This window comes from Ixodes scapularis, unplaced genomic scaffold, assembly GCF_016920785.2.
Source record: "Ixodes scapularis isolate PalLabHiFi unplaced genomic scaffold, ASM1692078v2 PGA_scaffold3__209_contigs__length_174095766, whole genome shotgun sequence".
Lineage (NCBI taxonomy): Eukaryota > Metazoa > Arthropoda > Arachnida > Ixodida > Ixodidae > Ixodes > Ixodes scapularis.
The window spans coordinates 47,366,225-47,380,810 of record NW_024609868.1 but is presented as its reverse complement, the minus strand read 5'-3'; the positions used below and the strand labels follow the sequence as shown (position 1 = coordinate 47,380,810).

The 14,586-nt window shown below is 49.1% G+C and overlaps 2 protein-coding genes across 3 annotated transcripts in view; one reads left to right on the top strand and one right to left on the bottom strand.

Annotated features, from left to right (window-relative positions):
• LOC115313346 overlaps positions 1–14,586 on the bottom strand; it is a 202,049-nt gene that overhangs the window by 90,439 nt on the left and 97,024 nt on the right. The gene's annotated exons all lie outside the window — the stretch shown is intronic.
• LOC120838440 overlaps positions 10,179–14,586 on the top strand; it is a 34,241-nt gene continuing 29,833 nt past the window's right edge. For both annotated transcript variants that reach the window (XM_042292419.1, XM_040208370.3), the window contains exon 1: positions 10,179–10,332. In XM_042292419.1, the coding sequence (XP_042148353.1) occupies positions 10,179–10,332 (154 nt within the window). The remainder of the gene's footprint in view (positions 10,333–14,586) is intronic.

Below are 14,586 nucleotides of genomic sequence, written 5' to 3'. Positions count from 1 at the left end.
CTCGGGGTAGTTTGTGGTTGTGTCGGAACATCACTGTAGTCTTGTTGAAGAGGGGTTGGCATCCGCAATCCCGGCAATGCATCGCGAGATGCGTGTGAGCGGTTCCTTTCATAGAACTGTGGTGTTCTCGCAGTCTTGTGTTGAGGCAACGCCCAGTCTGTCCTATGTAGGCACGCCCGCAGGAAAACGGAATCTTGTAGACCACGCCTTCTATACAGGCGACAAACTGCATTCCGTGTTTGATGCTGGAGCCGCTGTGAGACTTAAGGGGTATTCACACGAGGGAGAAATCCCGGGGATTTCTCCCCGGCACGCGCGCATCACGAGATGAAAACGCGAGGCTTTTGCACATCGCAAAGCCCGACGTTTTCGTCCTGGTATGCGCGTGCCGGGGAGAAATCCCCGGGATTTCTCCCTCGTGTGAATACCCGGATCGTTATTTCTCGCGCGTTTCTTGACTGCGGAGCACACAGAGCTGAGCTTGTGGCGGGCGGAAAAAACAACATTCACGTTGTATCTTGAGCCGACTTTCTTGAGTCCGTGGGAAAGGCGGTGGATGTACCGCCGCCTTTCCCACGGATTGCGGATGCCAACCTGTTGTGTCGGCAACATTGTCATTTTGTATATAGAGCATCCACATCGCGATAAAGATCAGATTTTTGGGTTCGAAGCTCGCGGCGTACGCATCTCTTCTTCGTGGTCGCTATGCCGGCGACCAGGGCTGCAACATAATATTGGCGACGAGGAGAAAACCATAAAAAGCCACCATGAACTTCGGGCTCACACCGCCGCTGCCGTTTCTGCAAACGCCAGGCCAGCCTCCCGTTCCATGGCCGCAATGGGAACAAACGTTCCTCAGGTTTCTTGAGGCTTCTGGCGCGGACGAGTTCAAGGCGTCGCGGCGTGCAGCCATCCTGCTCCACTGTCTAGGAGTGGAGGGACAACGGCAGTACAACGTCGTGGCCACGTCGACACCACCTCAGCAGCAGCCGACCACAGAGGCGGAAGGCAAGTCTGCGACTGCGGGTGCGACGGAAGAAAGCAAGCCTACCAGTGGGGGTACCTCGGACGAGTTCACTACTACGCTGGAGCTCGTAAGGAGAATTTTTGCAGCCACAACTAACGTACTCGTTGAGCGACATCGATTCAAGCAGAGATTACAGCAGCCAGGCGAGCCGATGGAAGGATACATCACGAGCTTGCGCGAGATAGCCGCCAAATGCGAGTACGATAGCAGCACCGACGTGATGATTCGGGACCAGCTCGTATCAGGCATTTCATCTGGCAGACGTCGGGAACGTCTGCTGTTTGAAGGAGCACCGCTGACACTAGAAAAGGCCGTATCAATGGCAACGCATTACGAGGACACCCAGCGCAACCTGAAAGAATTTGCAGCTGAGGGGGCGGTGCATCGCGTTACTGACAAGTATAAAAAAAATGAAGAGGTGACGGAGCGTCGTTGTTACCGTTGTGGCTCGGCAAGTCACGTGACAAGTTCAGCGAGCTGCAAAGCGCGACGAGCTATGTGCCGGAAATGCAAAAAGACCGGGCACTTCGAGAAGGTTTGTAAAAGCACCACGACGCAGGACCTGGACGTGAAAGAAATCAGCGAGACTACGAATTGTGACGTCGTGCTTCTTCAGGTGAAAACGGACAGCGGACAACGTGGCATCTACGCCGATCTGGAAGTAGAAACAGTGAGTCTGCGCTTTCTGGTAGACACAGGCTCTTCAGTGTCAATCGTCACCGATGACATTTATCGGCAATGGTTCCGCGAGCGACTGGCTTTGGCACCGCCGTCTGTCAACCTGCTGGACTATTTGGGATGCAAGATCGACGTGAAGGGACGATTCCTCGCCAACGTTCGCTACAAGGAGCGTTCGACTTGCGTACTATTTTACGTGGTGGCGAAGGGGACGACCCTCATCGGATTAGATGCAATCTGCAATTTACAACTTCAGATTGAAGGAGGAGCCTTGCAATGTCTGCACATGCGAACCGATGAGAACCCGCTACCTGCTGACATGAAGAAACAATTCTCACACTTATTCACCGACAAGCTGGGTCTGGTGAAGGGCTTCGCTCACAAGGTCAAGAGGCGGGAAAGAGTTAAGCCCGCTGCGGCAAAATTGCGGCGGCTGCCTTTAGCATTGCGGGACGCCGTGTCCGTGGAACTGCGCCGATTGGAGCAAGTTGGAATCATTGAACGGGTCGAAGCCTCTGAATGGATATCTCCAATTGTGGTCGTAAAGAAAAAAAATGAAAGCCGCTTACAACTCCCTGTAACGCCAAATTAGAGCGCAGCTCTTGAGAAGGAGGAGGGAAGGGCACGGGGGGGGGTAAACTAACCAGGGGGGGGTCACGTGACCTTGGGGGTCACGTGACCCCCAATGCCGATGATGTCATCACTGACGTCACTGATGACGTCATCCGTGACGATGACGATGCGGGTACCGATGACGTCATTAGTGACGTCACTGATGGCTTCACCAGTGATGATGACGATGACGATGCGAATGTCGGTGACGTCATCAGTGACGTCGCTGATGACGTCATCAGTGATGATGACGATGACGATGCGGATGCCGGTGACGCCACCAGTGACGTCACTGATGACGTCATCAGTGATGATGACGATGACGATGCGGATGCCGGTGACGTCGTCAGTGATGATGACGATGACGATGTGGATGCCGGTGACGTCATCAGTGATGATGACGATGACAATGTGGATGCCGGTGACGTCATCAGTGATGATGACGATGACGATGTGGATGCCGGTGACATCAGTGATGATGACGATGACGATGGGGATGCCGGTGACGTCATCAGTGATGATGACGATGACGATGCGGATGCCGGTGACGTCATCAGTGATGATGACGATGACGATGTGGATGCCGGTGACGTCATCAGTGATGATGACGATGACGATGTGGATGCCGGTGACGTCATCAGTGATGATGACGATGACGATGGGGATGCCGGTGACGTCATCAGTGATGATGACGATGACGATGTGGATGCCGGTGACGTCATCAGTAATGATGACGATGACGATGCGGATGCCGGTGACGTCATCAGTGATGATGACGATGACGATGTGGATGCCGGTGACGTCATCAGTGACGATGACGTCATCGGGGGGTCACGCGACATCGGCAGGGGTCACGTGACCTCGAGGAGGGGGTCACGTGACCTTGAGGAGGGGGTCACGTGACCTCAGGGGAGTCACGTGACCTCGGGGGGTCACGTGACCCCCCACGAGGTCACGTGACCCCGGTGGGGGGGCTCGCGCGGTGCATTATGGGACATTTCCCATGATGCACCGCGCGGTTACGCCGACGGCGACGCCGACGGCGACGGCGACGGCGACGGCGACGCCGCTCAAGCCGGAAACGGGCCCCTAAGAGCTGCGCTCTAAAAGGACGGCACTATCAGGCTGTGCGTAGATTTGCGCGAGCCGAACAAGGCCATTTTAGTGGATGGATTTCCACTCCCACATACAGAGGAGCTTCTTCACCAACTTGCAGGGTCGACTCACTTCTCGAAGCTAGATTTGGCCTCGGCCTATCACCAAGTTGAACTGACAGCAGACAGCCGGGAGCTGACGACATTTGTCACTCATGACGGACTTTTTCGTTTTCGAAGAGTATGCTATGCTTTGGGTTGGCGTCAGCTCCGGCGGCGTTTCAAAGAATGATGACCACGATCCTGGATGGCTGTAAGGGGGTGCTATGTTGCATTGACCACGTGATCATATTCGGCAAGTCCGAAGCAGAACACAGGGGAAATTTGCAGGAAGTTCTACATCGCATTTCTGCTGCTGGACTTCAGCTTAACCAGAAATGCGAGTTCAACGTGCAAGCGCTCGACTTCCTCGGACACACCGTGAGTGCAGAAGGACTAACCCCTCTTCACTCCAAAGTAGAAGCGGTGGCAAAAGCTCCCGTACCAAAAGATGCAGCTGCTTTGCGGTCGTTCTTGGGACTTGTCGGATACTACGCAAGATTTTTGCCAAATTATGCAGAAGTAGTAGAGCCTCTAAGGAAGCTGTTGCGTCAAGAGGTCCCATTTATATGGAACAAAGAAGCAGAACAGAGTTTCGAGCAAGTCAAGACATCGCTGTCAACATGCGGTGCTATTAAGATGTTTGATCCTGCACTACCGGTAGTTGTCACTGCAGATGCATCCATGCATGGGCTCGGTGCTGTGCTTCAGCAGGGTGTTGGCGATGACTTGAGAACAGTGGCGTTTGCCTCCCGAACACTCTCGCCGGCTGAACGGAAGTACTCCGTGGGAGAGAAGGAGGCCCTTGCCTGCGTGTGGGCGTGCGAGCATTGGCACGTGTTCCTCTGGGGACGGCGGTTCAAGCTACGCACGGATCATCAAGCGCTAGTAACTCTCCTATCCTCTCAAGGGAATGGCCGAAAGCCACTGAGGATCTCAAGGTGGTCATCTCGCCTTCTTTATTACAACTTCGAAGTTGCATATCACCGAGGAAGCGACAACAAAGTAGCAGACGCTCTGTCAAGGTTGCCATTACCTACCGGTGATGAAGAAGAGGAAGAAATTGTATCATTCGTGTCATCTCGCATCACAAAGCATGAACTACAAGAGGCTGTACAGACGGATGAGACATTGCAACTGGTCATTAAGTACATTTCAACCAAGTGGCCAGACAAGAAAAGCTTGACGTCCAAGTTACTCGCATTCTTCCGAGTGAGAAACGAGTTGGCAGTGGTGGACAACTTGCTGCTGCGAGGAGAACGACTGGTCATCCCAGCGTCGCTGATGGCCACTATGATTGGGCTGGCGCACGAGACCCATCCTGGCATTGTCAGGACCAAGCAAAGGTTGCGCGAGCAATATTGGTGGCCGGGTCTCGACCAACAGGTGGAGCAAGTCATCAGGAACTGCTGTGAATGCCAGTCTGCAGACAAGTCCGCCAAACCCGTCACAGCACCACTTCAGCCAATTCCGCTTCCAGAACGGGCCTGGCAGAAACTGGCTGTGGATATTGTTGGGCCATTCAGCAGAACTGGGAGTGGACACGAGTATGCCATTACCTTGGTAGACTTTTACTCAAAGTGGCCAGAGGTATGCTTCGCATCAGTTGTGACAACGCAGACGGTGATTAAATTTTTATCTGCTACGTTTAGCAGAGAAGGCTACCCAGATGAAATTCTGACGGACCATGGGTCGCAGTTCAAGTCGGCAGCCTTTGAAAACTTCCTGAAAGAACGAGGAATTTGTCACCGCTGCTCGTCGGTTTATTACCCACAGTGCAACGGGCAGGTGGAGCGGTTTAACAAGGTCTTCAAAGGGTTCATCCAGACGGCAGCTCTGGAGCACCGGCCTCTTGAAGTGGCCGTCCTGGAGTACCTGGGCGTTTACAGGTGCACACCTCATGCCACAACGGGGGTGCCACCTGCTCTGCTCCTGCATGGTCGAGTTCCCCGGTCAAGGCTGGACATTGTGGGGTTCCCGTCATCAAAGTTCTTTGTGAACCCTAGCTCTGAATTAGCTGACCTCAGAGCGCGAGTACAGCAGCGGCAGGCTTACAGCAAGCGCTACACAGACTCCAAGAGGGGAGCAAGGGCGCCCACCTTCAAGCCGGGCGATTTCGTCAGGGTTCGCAAGCCAAACATACCGAAGAAAGGGACATCGCACTATACGCGCCCAATGCTTATTACTGGTACACATGGACCAAGTTCTTACATCCTCAGCGACAACCGGACCTGGAATGCGTCGAAGCTTTCCGGTTGTGGAGAAGCGGGGAAGCGCCTGTCGACAGCATCACAGCAAGCGGCGTCAACGCTAGAGTCGGCTGAGGCGGCTGTAGCCGAGATCCCAGAGACTGGTCCCGTGGCTTCTTCGGCGACAACCGAGACCGCGGAGATGGATTCCGTTTCGGCTTCAACGCTACCGGCGGTACCCGAGACCTCAGTGGCTTGTTCGGAGTCAGACGCAGCTTCGGCCCAGGTCAATACAAGGACAACGAGAGCACCTCTGCTGAGGAGAAAGCCTGCCTGGCAGAGAGACTTTGTAATGAACTATGTTACTGTTATTTTTTTGCTATCAGTTACACTGTTCCTTTCTTTATTTCTTTGTATTTAGTTTCTTGGGTTGTTGTTTTTAGGGAGGGAATATGTTGTGTCGGCAACATTGTCATTGTGTATATAGAGCATCCACATCGCGATAAAGATCAGATTTTTGGGTTCGAAGCTCGCGGCGTACGCATCTCTTCTTCGTGGTCGCTATGCCGGCGACCAGGGCTGCAACATAATACAACCCCTGTTCAACAAGACTACAGTGATGTTCCGACACAACCACAAACTACCCCGAGAATTTATGGAGCCGTACCACATAACAAAAACCGGATCCTTGTGTGTGAGCCAGCCCACAGTGGCTTTGATGAAGAGCGAGGTCGGCTTTTTGGATCTCGGATAACTTGGCCGGTTTCGCATTGAGCGAAAGAAGAAGCGCCAGGGCCACGGAGGGGCATGCCTGCACGAGCAGCAGCAGCATCAGATGTCTTTTCTTTTCAATAGAATCAGTTGCTAGTTCAGCGCTTGTCCTGTGTTTCTGTGTTTCTGCTCTGTCTGTCCTTGTCCCAGTCGCGCTGTAAGTAATTGTGAACTCTTACCAACTCGCCCAATTGTCCATTTTGCTAAGTGAATATATACAGTGCTTTGCGCTCCATTCCCCTTACATCTTCAAGGTGTTGTTGTGTCACCCCGCTGTCGGCGCGGAAAAATTTGAATGCTGGTTTTGGCGTGACATAAATTTGCCATTTTCTAAGAGATAACAAATAGAAAACTGGGAGAGCAAAGCACGGATATTCCGAAAATGTGTTCCGTTGGTTGTGGATAGCTCGAAACATAGCCGTGCGCATGGGCGTACCAAACCGGGGGCGGGGGGGGGGGGGGGGGGGGGGGGCAGGCATGTGTTTTGCTGGTCACACTGGTCTAACAGGAAATCGAACTGGTGCAACTGCTAGGCAGACTTGTCTACCTGGTAGCTATATTGATTTAACTGGTCACCAGATTGCCTTCTAACTGGTCACCAGATTGACCTGAGCGGTCACCATATTGGCCTAACTGGCCACCAGATTGGCCGAACTGGTCACCAGATTGGCCGAACTGGTCACCAGATTCGCCGAACTGGGGGGCTAAGCTCGCCTCCGGCGGGAATCTCTCCGATGCAACGTCACGAGGGAGGGGAGGAGCTTCTTTTGACTCCGCCCCGGCGAGTTTCCCACTCCCCCTCTTACATTTCCGACCCCCTCCGGCGGCGGCGAGTTCCCCAGCGTAGCTCCGATTTTTCCCTACGCTCCGCAGTGAAGGGTTTTTATTTTATTTAAATCGGAGGATCGGTGGCCGGCTGGGCTAGCGCACACCATCTCGGAGCACGTCGAGCGAAAGGTCCGTTGCAGAACCCAGGATGCTGGGTTCAATCCCCACCCCTGCCCGTTTCGATGTTAATGAGCATCGTACCGGCGTGCAGTCGTGTAAAGCCTAGTTCACATGCAGCGGTTTTGGCCCTAGAGCGGCGCGATTTCTGCCGTCGCGGCGCTCTGGCCAGCACCAGCAATTCTGCGGCACGAGCGCCGCGACGGCAGAAATCGCGCCGCTTTAGGGCCAAAATCGCTGCATGTGAAACCCGCTTAACACTACTGCGGGATGGACGTTAAAGACCCCAGGCTAGCGGTTGTACGGCACTGCACGGCTAAATTTCTCATCTACAGCTGGGAGAATCTTCCCCGTTGAAGCGGACCAAGTTTTAGGCAGTATCAACATACATACAGCCCAATTTTTTTCATTTACATCGTAAATGACAAATAAGAATAGGTAACAGCAGGGATGCTAATTATACAAACATTGCTTGGATGTGGGCTAGTTGACATTGTGATGGTTTGCTGCGCCACGTAGATGCAAGAAAAACACTCTTGATAAAGATATAAACTAAAGCAGAGTATAGACGAAAAACAACATACAGGAATGGCGCAGACTAAAAACTGTGTAATTTCTTTCTCATCTTTCTCCCCCCACACCGCCACACAGCCACAATATATTTTTTTTTCTCAGAATAGGGTGTACGTGGAGCGAAAGCTCGCGTACACCGTATTTTGACAAACAAATTGGCCGTTAGTTGTTTATACAGCAGGACAACATGCCAGAACATTGCGACATTGTCACCTACGGTAGCTAAGCAATTTAGCCAGTGCAGTATGACTGCTAGCCTAGGGTTTTTAACGTTCACCACGTAGTAGTGATACACGACCGCATGCCGGTACGATGCTCATCAGCATCGAAAAGGGCAGGGGTGGATTCACCCCCACCCCTGCCCTTTTCGATGCTGATGAGCATCGTACCGGCATGCGGTCGTGTATCACTACTACGTGGTGAACGTTAAAGACCCTAGGCTAGCAGTCATACTGCACTGGCTAAATTGCTTAGCTACCGTAGGTGACAATGTCGCAATGTTCTGGCATGTTGTCCTGCTGTATAAACAACTAACGGCCAATTTGTTTGTCAAAATACGGTGTGGAAGAAGAAAGATGAGAAAGAAATTACACTGTTGTTAGTCTGCGCCATTCATGTATATTTCTTTTCTTCTATCATCTGTTTTAGTTTGAATTTTATCAAGTGCGTTTATCTTGCATCTACGCAGCACAGCAACCCATCAAAATAATTGTAAAAGCCTGAAGGTAATGGTAAATTGCGTTCCTGGTTGCAGATTGCCGTAAAAACAAATTTGTTTCTAGGATTCACTTTGTAGAATTTGGATGTAGGATCACGACGGGGGCGACGGTTCATTAACGGCTCCATCGCCTCAAGCCCGGTTCGCCACGCAGTTCATCGCACAGCCACCTTACCACGTCTTTCGAGGGGCGATAGTGTTGTTGAAAATGAACGTCGTCCCTGTCCAACACATTGGCGTGGTTTAAATACCTATGCCGACGGCAAAACACGAACGAAAACGCTGCCATTTTGGACGCTTCTCCCTGATCTCGCGCCCAACTCGCCCAAACTCGCCTAGGTCGGAGCCGGCAAGCTTTTCCCATCCGCGGCGGCTTCTGCCACGTCGCAATGACGTCACCGCATCTCGCCGCGAGTTCCGAATATGGAACTCTCCGACCGCCTCAAACCCTCCGTTTAACGTCACGATCTAGGGAGTGTCGGCGCGTGTCGTCATGCACGGCGCCGACCAATCGCGGTGGTCGGCGAGTTTGGCGGAGAACTCGCCTCGATCTCGCCGCGCCGAGCTTAGCCCCCCTGGGGGGCTAAGCTCGGCGTGGCAATCTATTGCCGGGCACCCCCCCCCCCCCCCCCCCGGCCCTGAGGGGGGGGGGGGGTCTGGTTTGCCCCCCTCCCCCTCAAAAACAAGTTGGTACGCCGTTGACTGTACGTTTCCTTTAACGAATGCAGGGCGTGATTTAATGTGTTCAAGCTTATTGGTTAAGCTCTCAAGGTTTCGCCAAGGGTATACGTCGAACAAAGTTCTGGGATTAAGGACTCCAAGCACGTTTATTGCGCTCTTTGTGTATAAAAAAAAGTCGACTTTTACACCTCCGACCATAAATTGCAATTAAAAATAACCCACATAAATATATACTTTATAAATAAAACGACTGAACATCTAAGAAATTATAACGTGAACATTTCTCCAAAGCAGTTTTTCAATTTGACATCCCATATGCTGTTTAACTTTCGTTTACTTGCCGATTGCACAATCTTTTTGCTGCAAACGTTTATTTACAACCACAGCGTTAAGGGTGTTTCTTTTTTCATGAATAAAGGCAAGTATAAAGACGCAGTGGAAAGGCGAGAAGTGTGATATTTCATAATTTCAGCTCGGAAAAGAAAACGAATAAAAGCAGAAAAAACTTTAATAATCAGCATAAGGCAAATGTTTCCGCTTAACCTTTCGAACCGATAGCAACATTAGGAGTGACCTCCGCGGGAGTTCACAGGAGCTAATAGGCGGAACTGAATCGTCAACAACGCCACTGTTATGATGTTAAAAAAAAGACCTATCATTGGTCTCGGGGTTGTTAGCGTCATTCAGTGACGTTGGTTGGTGCTTGCGAGCTCGTAGGTATATATATCGGCGAAGGATTGTGACTTCTGTTACTCACGGCCCTGAGGTTTCGGAGCAAGGATCTACCAGCCATGAGAACTGCGCTCACCTGTGCGCTTTTGGCGATTTCGTTTCTAGGAAGCCCGTGTTCGTCCAGCGAAGACGGTCACGAGCAAGTATCCAGAGTGAAAACTACTACACAAAGTCTCTACGAGCGTCATTATAGAAACAATCCTGGATTGTGCGGTAAGTGTAATTGAATATCTCACGTTGTGAGGCATTTTTATGTTTTTTTTAAATAAATTAATAAATAAAAGATAAATCGATAGCAATGCAGTGCATCGGAATTTTTCCATAGCGATCAATGCAAAGATTCTTTAGATGTGTACAGAAATAGCAGTTTGACTCGCGAAACCACTAAGATAAGAAAATTAATGGTGCGCGGAGTGAGATGCGGTAACAGTGGAAACATATTTTGTGTAGGGAGCAAAAGATATGTTTGCAGTGCGCCTGACTTAAAAACAAGAACGCGCTTTATGAGTACAGAATTTAGCTATACTCAATTGCCGAAATTGAACTTAGCATTTTCATTTAGTTATTCATTGCTTTTCATTCGGATTGATGGCTCAAATAACCAATTCTCTCGTGAATTGTTTGGAATCTAAATATTAAGCATATTAGATGAAGCACGCAAATATATTTTTCGCTTTCAACGCATATATTCACATCTAAAACGTTTAAAATGTTTATCAATATCTTCTTTTTTTGTGTGTGTATCAGGGGCACAGTATAGGAATTCAAGCCATGCGGAAGCCGTTTACAACTGCACGCTCAATCTTTTGCCCCCAATAGTAAGTCTATCTTTTGACAATTTCCTGCTTTTTTTTGTTTTTTTTTGTTTAGAAAATTTTATATATCGTGACTGGAGTCACCAGGCTCGATCTAAAATGGGCCGTAAAAATCGGCGCCTGCACGTAGCAATCGAAACTTTTCGTCATTGGTATATTTCACAGGTCGGTCTTTTCTTGTAAAATTAGAGTGCGTAGCTTCCTTTCTGTAAAGAAATAGGACCAAGAAACTTGCCAGGGTCAACGGCGGGCGGCGACGCAGACGACCAAGTCGAGTTGCGGGGCGCGTTTGGCGCTCTTATTGATAGATGGCGCTGCTTCTTTATCGCGACTAAAGCACTGGATAATATTCGCGACTGCACGCGACCGCCGTGGTTCATTAAAATGAGCATAATCTTTTTCTACTCTACCTTTGGTTGCACAAAAAATGCAGACAATAAAAGCAGAACTTAAAGTAAAAAAATGCGGTGGCTTAGCTCGGCTATGCCTGGATATACGTAGCGTGAGCTTATGCGCACAAAATGAGAGGTGCTATCAAGCGGCTCCGGTGTAGCGTCAGACTTGGCTACTGGGCAACGGAGGCGCAGAGCTGGGCACGCGGCGGCGCCAGTGCGTCTGCCGCGGCTATGTCATCACTCCTCTGGAATGCGCAGATTGGCGAGGCGCGCGCGGCGGCCGCGGCTCCGGCGCGCCAGCTGTGCGCCGTGTGACGTCACTGCTCCTCGCGCATGTGCAGCACGGCTCTTTGGGAGCCACGCGAGACTGCTCAACCTCGGCTAGTGTAGCTCACGCTACAAAACTCAACGCGTTTGCATAACGACGGCGCTTTGCGCTTTTGCTGCCAACGGATTTCATCTGCGTGTCGTCTGCTTTCTTTCGCTGGTCGGCTACACCTTCCGACGGTGCTCCTGACGTCATCTATCAATACGCGCGCCAAAGGCGCCCCGCAACTCGACTCGGTGGTCTGTGTCGCCGTCCGCCGCTGACCCTGGCAAGTTTTTGGCCGTATTTTTACAGAAAGGAAGCTACGCTTTGTATTTTACAAGAAAAAAAAAAAAAAAAAACGACTTGTGAAAAACACTTTAACGACATCCTTGGCTCCCTACCGCCTCCAGAAAATTGGACCAATGGAAATAGGTAATTGCATGGAGATTCCAAATATTACTATTATTAGCCTTTTTAGGCGCGTTGTGTATTATATATCGACAAAGACATCACATATTTGGGTGTAGAGACGTAATACAGCAATTATTGTACAAAAACGCCGTCTGACCGCGCCCCCTGGTGTCTGCTCCCATGCGCGGAAAGAGGGGCGTGTTACGGTCTTTGATTATACTTTAAAAGGGAAATCGGCGGCCCATGAAGGGCCTTTTTTAGGATGCTTAGAGGCCGTAGACTGAGTTACTACCATAAATAGGCGATCAATCCATTTAGACAATAACAATAAATACTTGCGCATTATCAGTCAGGGTCTTGGTTTGCGTGGGCACGGATTAGGGAGGGGGGGGGGGGGGCGGGGTGGTCTTGGGGACATTATCCTCCTAGCCTTTCCGGAGATTTCCCAATATAAACAAAACAAAGTCCCCCCCCCCCCCCCCCCCCCCTTTCCGCACCCAAAAGGAACTCCTCGGGAAGGCAAATACGTTCACTCTGGAAACCTCCCCTTCCCCCTCCCAGGAAATTGAAGACTTTTCGTCTATGTATGTATGGCCTATGCTCGTACTCGAGTCACGGGTCCAAAGGCGTTGGAACTGTCCGGGAGAAAGGGGGCTTTTACCTTAAAAGCGGCACTTCCAACAAGCATACATTGTGGCCTTCTGTTTTCTTTTCTGTAATTTCTTATAACGATAATACTTGTTATTTCATCAGATTGTCTATCCGTAGTTTTTATAGTTTATTGAATTGCACTTTAAAATTATTTATTGTTTGTTATTGTAAATTTATATTCGGCTAAAAAGGTCACCTTATAAATACCTAATCGACCAGATGTAATATAGGGTTTCACGCCAGGCTACCGCCACCTACGCCAAATAGGCACACAGAACAACCAAAAATGTTACTTGTTTAAGGATTGATTCGCTGACAAGCTGAATGATTTTCTTAAATGTCGAGGCATCTAAAATCAATAGCCAAAAAATCTACAAGCAGTCTTGCGAATCTGCTAATTGGGACAGCATTTCTAAAAAAAAGAATAACCACAACACAAAAATTGTCGCTCCTCTCTGCTGAGTTCGTTGCAGGTATTGCGCCTTGATATAATTTGCCACCTGGCTTAGAGACCTAGTGGCGTATTCAAAGTAAACTAGCACATACTTTACGACCTTTTTGGTGCACATACATTATGATGCAAATTTGTAGCTGTTATTTTGTTCTTTCTTTTGCAGGTGAATAAAACCTGGGAAGGAATTAGGCATCAAATTAATAAAACCATACCTGAGTTTGTAAAGTCGATGTGCAACTTTGTAAGTAGATACTGGTTGTCCCGATAAACACCTTGATCCACAAGGGCTTGTTTCATGCGCTGTGCTAGCTGCTTTTAAATACCTCTGTGATTGAAAGAAGACCAACATGGCAGAAAAGACTGTATTTTACTGACTCAACGTGTCATAATCTACGAATATCCGATTCTCTTTAATGTAGACGTCCAATAGTGAGCTCCTTAACTATCTTGGCTTTTGAATTTATTTCGTAAAGCAAAGGCATTTGTTTTGAACCTTTTTCCGTGGCAAAATTTGCAACACGCAGCTGAGCGTGCCATCTCCAAACCGAAGTGAAGTACGCGCTTTCATCGTCTCGAAATGCAAGCAAAATACCAGGTATATTCTGAAAATCTAGAATCCATTAACTGTATCTGTTTTTATATATATTAGCGCGAAAAGTTGATGCTTGTTTAAAAAAGAAAAAAAAAAGATGCATAGAAACAACAGCATAGAGTTGCCTTTTATTATTAGGTAATTACTCGGGAACGGAAGTACAGGCATTAATCTCTAGACGATAATAATCATATGTAGAGATCTTATATAATTTTGTTCTAATTGTTTGCATCCAAGCAGTAGTCAAAGACTAAACCACAATGAAACGGCCTACGTAATTCACATTTCTTGTAGTATTTTCATTCGATCTGCAATCGAAATTTTATTTTTTAACATATGCTTTTTAGCGGAACCCTCTAATCGCAGATATATGTTCGTCCGTCCTTCTGATTGATAGCATGACTTCACGTGACTCGACGCCAAACTAACTACACACCAATTCAGTTTCCACCGTAAGTTTAGCGAAGAAAAGAACATCACGTGACTTAAACACCAATTCAGTTTCCCGCTAAATTTAGCAGGGATAGCGACGTCAGGTGACTCACATAACCATTCAATATCCTCGCCATATTTTGCAGGGAAATTTATGTCGTCTATCCGATGCACCAATGCAGTTTACCCACTAAATTTAGCGGATAAACTGAAACTATCCTCCAGCTAAATTTAGAGGGGATATGAATAAACAATAGATTCTCCACCCCATCCGATACGACAATCTAATATTTTCTAAAGAAGTTTAAACGACATATGCTTAAATGCTGCGCTCCGTGATTTCAATACTTTGAGATTTCACTGTCATTTTCTTCTTCTTCCATTTCACATGTTAAGATTGAACAGTG